Source organism: Orycteropus afer, unplaced genomic scaffold (assembly GCF_000298275.1).
Source record: "Orycteropus afer afer isolate SDZICR_OR568_19922 unplaced genomic scaffold, OryAfe1.0 scaffold00001, whole genome shotgun sequence".
Lineage (NCBI taxonomy): Eukaryota > Metazoa > Chordata > Mammalia > Tubulidentata > Orycteropodidae > Orycteropus > Orycteropus afer.
In genome coordinates, this window is record NW_006921588.1 from 4,801,498 (window position 1) to 4,806,638 (window position 5,141).

Sequence of the window (5,141 nt, forward strand, 5' to 3'; positions counted from 1 at the left end):
CTATCAGAGCTCCCAACCCATATCTAGTCATTCAAAAAGGGAAACAGAAATAGTGTTAGCATTTCCTCAATCCAATTTACCATCCACCAGATGAGCTTTAAAAGATAAAATACAGATTTCTGAGGTCCCAACCCTCAAGAAAATGTATTTAAAATAGAAAACTCCTACTAATTCTGGTGCTCCTTCAGATTTGGGACTCTCTGCTTAAATATAAAATCATCTAAAACCCTGTTTAAAAACTCATTGATAAATGTAACTTAGTATTTTTAAAAAATATCATCATCACTTTTTTTTTTCATTTTTCAAGGAATTACTCTCTTTCAGACTTTCCTGATTAAAAAGAAAAATACTCCAATCATAAGCCCCTTGGCATGTGGGGAAGGGAGTATAATTACAATCATTGTGTGTATAACAGTGTTTGCTCCCTGTCTGTGGGATCAGTCAGCAGCATCACCACTAGGTGGAGGCCACATCCCACAAATCCTCCGGCTTTTCTGTCTCTGGGGAGTCGGTGGTAAGTGATTGGCTGTGTCTCCATAAAAGGGAATCTCCAAAGCCTGGCTTCTGTTAGTGCTAAGAAAATCAGCAGGCCAAGTACAAAAACAGGCTTTTAATTGTGTGATTAGAAATCACCAAAGAAGAAAAATACACTTAACATCTTTACCAAAAGTCGATTCTCAAATGCTTTAGGAGGTCAATTAGGATAATCTAGGAAAAGGGAAAATGTACAGGTTCTCTATGGAGTCCCTGTATGGCTCAACCAGTTAAGCACTGGGCTGTTAACCAAAAGGTTGGCACTTCGAGTCCACCCAAAGGTGCCTCAGAAGAAGGGCTTGGTGGTCAACTTCAAAAGCCACAGCCATGAAACTCCTATGCAGTGCAGTTCTGCTTTGACACACATGGGCTCACCATGACTCAGGCTGGCTCGATGGCAGTGAGTTATATGGTTTCTGTATACCTCAGTCATGATGACAACAATAAAGAAGTGTAGGTATTGGAAAAGTTTAAAAGTAATACTATCACTACCTAAGAAATAAATTTCTATAAATCTTAAGGATTGAATTGAGCAATCAAATATGACCAGGAATCTAGCAACAAAATGCTGCATGTTTTAGGAAAATGAAGAGATGGTTTACATCAGAAAAACTAGTGGTTAAATATCTTACTGACGAAGAATACAGGGAACAAGCTGATGAAGAAACGGCCAAGGCTTTGGAGGAACTGCGCCAAACCTGCAACAGACCCGACTTCCCATCCTGGCTGGCTGTCTCCAAACTCCAGGCTCCTAAAAAGTAAGCGAGCATTTAATTGTTCATAATAAGCCTTGTTCAGTTGCTTGAACCATAGCTTGGGTAAGTATTATTTTGAAAATAAGATAGTGGCTTGGTAGAGATATTTCAGATTAGAAACAGTTGACTTCCCTGGACAACAGATGATGTAGAAGTTTGTCAGTAATCCTCTTTTTCTTCAGTATTCTGATTTGCAGTGTAACTGCTGATGTCTGCTTAAATATTGATTTCTGTTTATTCATAGGGAAGACCAACAAGGTAACTTCCATTAGGGGAAAGAGAATGGTGCCATGGGATATATAATCTACTGGTGTGGAAACTGATTTTCAAAATTTACCAAAAAAGCTATTCCCTTATTACTTTCCATTCTTCATAACTTAATCCAAATAACAGAGCCCTCAAATTAAAGAATGAAGGGGGAAAGTATTGGCAGTAATAATAATAATGATGATGACATATCTAATGAAAAATAGAGAAGAGATGAAGTAGAAACAGGGTTGAGTCCATTTGGCTATGCCAACTGTGTATAAGTCTGCTTACTTCTCCAGCCTCTCCCAGGCCCATCTCTGGTGGTGCAGTGGTTAAAGTGTTCAGCTGCTAATCAAAAGGCCGGCAGTTCAAACCCACTAGCTGCTCTGCAGTGGAAAGATAAAGCATAGATTTATAGCAGTAAAGATTTGCAGACTTGGAAAGTCTATGAGGCAGTTCTGCACTGTCCTCCAGGATCAGTATGAGTCGACTTGATGGCAGTGGGTTTGATTTGTATGTGTGTAAATGCCATCCTCTATTGACCCAGTCAAATTTAATTAAAGGAGATAAGTATCAAGGGAACATGTTGTCATCTAGGTAACTTGTCTGTGATAATATTAGATTTTTTAAAAAAAACCTTATTAGATTTGCAGACTTTGTTCTTGGAGCAAGCCACTTGTCGCCCGAAGAAATTCATCTGCATGAAGAACAATATGGCCTTGGCGGTGTCTTCTTGGAAGAGCAGCTCTTTAACCTGACAGTGCCACCGGCTAGTTAAATTCATTCCGGACAAGGAAGTGGGTAAAGTTCAGGGATCCTATTAAAGTTGGGCAGAAGTGTTCTAGAGAACAGTGGCAAAAGCATTTGCCATGGAGAAAATTCAAGTCACACTGGAAAGGAAAACTAGACTATTGAATATAGCTTATCATTATTGGCAAGTTCTGCTACTTACTGTACTGTAGATGGCCACCAAGATTCTGTGACAGTCATTTCCACTTTCTTTGAATGAAGGCTTTCATTAGGAACAAGGGGCCTAATGTTCTTCAAGGGGCCAGTTAGTGAACAGGTGGTTTGTCAACATCAGGGCTTTAGATCCTCTCTCAACCTCCAGAACCTGGGGAAGGAGCCTGCTTGCTCTTCCTACATTTCATCCATGTCTATGCTGGGAGGGACTTGAGCGGCAGTGGACCAGGGTCTCCTGTGGTCCACAACATGCTGATGGATGGCAGTTCCTCACTACATTTTCAACAGAGTTAAACAAATGTACCACAGGACTCTTTGGAAGCTGTAACAGTGCTAACGATCATTGTGAATCTGCCAGAGGGGAGATACTGTGTACAGCAGTTTGGAGTTTAATTGGACCACAGAACTCTTTTTCATGAGATAAAAAATATTCCTTGGAACACATGTTTGGAAAATGCTCATCTGTTTCCACTCCTTCATTTTCCTGGGGAGGAACTGAGGTTTGGGGAGATTACATAATTTGACTAAGACCATAAAGTTTTAGAGGCAGCACTGGTTTTGTGTGTATGTGTGTGTGTGTGTAAATAAATGCCGTCTCTGGTAGCATAGTGGCTAAGACACTTGCCTGCTAATCAGATGGCTGGTGGTTCAAACCCACCAGCCACTCCTTGGAAGGAAGGTTGGGCAATCCTACTTCTGTAGTGATACTGCCTCGGAAACCCAAGGAGGGGTCGCTATGAGTCGGGTTTGACTCGACGGCACATAACAACAACAACAACTGACTCAAAGTCAGCCCTGCGTGTGTCCCACGACTCATAGAAGAGATGTTTTAGGCAAATCAAGGTGCTGTCTCTGTACCACAACTTTGAGTCTCACATAGTGGTGCCTTTTTTTTTTTTTTTAAATGGGCAAAAAGCTATTTAATAGTTGTGATCAAGAGAAACATTTCTTAAAAATCATTTATTAAAGCTTTAATAAGACTTTTATAGAAACATATAAAGATTAAGAATTATATTCTGTGGTTGTTTATATATATATGATGAAATTGAAGGCATTGAGCCTGTGTGGTATTTTGAATGAACTGGTCCATTTTTTAAAATTGTTTCACTATTTGTGTTTGTAACAGTTTCCTACAGAATAGGTCTTTCTTATAGAGAACAAATCTTTTCTTGACTTACGATGGTAAGCTCCAGAATGAAATGAAGGGCAAACTGTTTTGACCATGAGGAAAGGAGACCAAAACATAGGTCTGAGAAAAGAGAATGTGACAAAAAGAGTAATAATGTTGCTGTATCGATTCCCTCTGTGTCAAACTCAGGGTGTTTTTGACCTGATGGGATCAAAAAGAAGAGAGTCATTCCTGAAGAGTCTCTTTTACTAGAAAAAGGGAAAAGGGGGAATGAGGTAACAAGAATTGAGGCAATGTTGCTTTCCTGAGCCAGATTTAGCAGGGCTTTTCTAAAATATTGATTTAGAACGTAACTATCAACGTTTGGAACTTTCATAAGATTGATTTTCTTATAATATTTCTTTGAAGCAGAATGTCAGTGTTTTATGAGTGTTTTTGCCAGGAACTTTTTAATATTAGGAGCTTAGCATTTTTTTTTTCTTTTTTCCTCTAGTAAAATGAACACTATTCGATCTGTGCCTTTATATAGACTTTGATTAAAATATTAAAGTACTTTCCATTCAGATTTATTTTTATGATGATAATGATGACTTTTATCTGTGGAAACAAAAGTAAAACTTGAACATTTTGTTATAAATCTGATTTCTATTTTTTATAATTTTATTTATTGATAATATAAATGTACCAAAAGTATCAATGCTTATGCTCACCATGTGCACCTCCGAAGAGACAGTTTGTCTAGTACAAAATGTGTGTGTGAATAATATGAGAACAGTCTGCTGGAGTTTCTAGGGGACGTCCCAGCCAAGAGAGCCCCAGGGCCTCACCTGTGGCAAGGTGAAGAGGCCGCAGAAGGAAGTACTTCATGGGCGGGAGCAGGCCAGATGTAACAATCACAATAACCAACCCACCAGCCGGTTGTATCATGGCTACCCCCTGTGTGAGAACTGTGCTCCATAGTATTTTCAGTAGCTGGTTTGTCAGAAGTAGATCACCAGACCTTTCTTCTGGGATGCCTCTGGATATACTTGAACTTCCAACCTTTTGGTTAGAACTTGAGTGTGTTACCCATTTATACTACCCAGGGACTCAACAATCAAAATAAAAACCATTAAAGAAAGAAAAAAGAGTAACCGTCTTCCAGGATCTTAATTTTTATGTTTATTTTTATGGAACATCATGGATTTGTCAGTTTCTGTTGTGTGACTACTGTGAGAAGCTAAACAATTAAAAGCATTACTTTTGTGATATTTTGGTGTGTTTCTATTGTATTCATTTCATTTGGGATTGAGTATGGCACTGATAACCATTCTAATCCTCACCAGGCAATGTAGAAATAACTCTTCTAAGAGGTCTTTTTTTATTTCCCTCCCTTTAACCCTCCTTTCACTTTTCTCTCTCCCTCACCACCTCCTCCTCCTCCTCTCACTTACCTCCCTCCTCCCTTTCTCTCTTGCTAAAGGCTTTTAAGCTGTTTGAATGACTACTCAGTAAAATGGCTCTGCCCTTCA

General features: G+C 39.1%; 1 protein-coding gene across 1 annotated transcript in view; it reads left to right on the plus strand.

Annotated features, from left to right (window-relative positions):
• NEMP2 (nuclear envelope integral membrane protein 2) overlaps positions 1 to 2,316 on the plus strand; it is a 12,933-nt gene extending 10,617 nt beyond the window's left edge. The window contains 2 exon segments of the mRNA XM_042780447.1: positions 1,116 to 1,292; positions 2,184 to 2,316. Coding sequence (XP_042636381.1) covers positions 1,116 to 1,292; positions 2,184 to 2,316 — 310 coding nt within the window.
• The last annotated feature ends 2,825 nt before the right edge of the window (positions 2,317 to 5,141 follow it).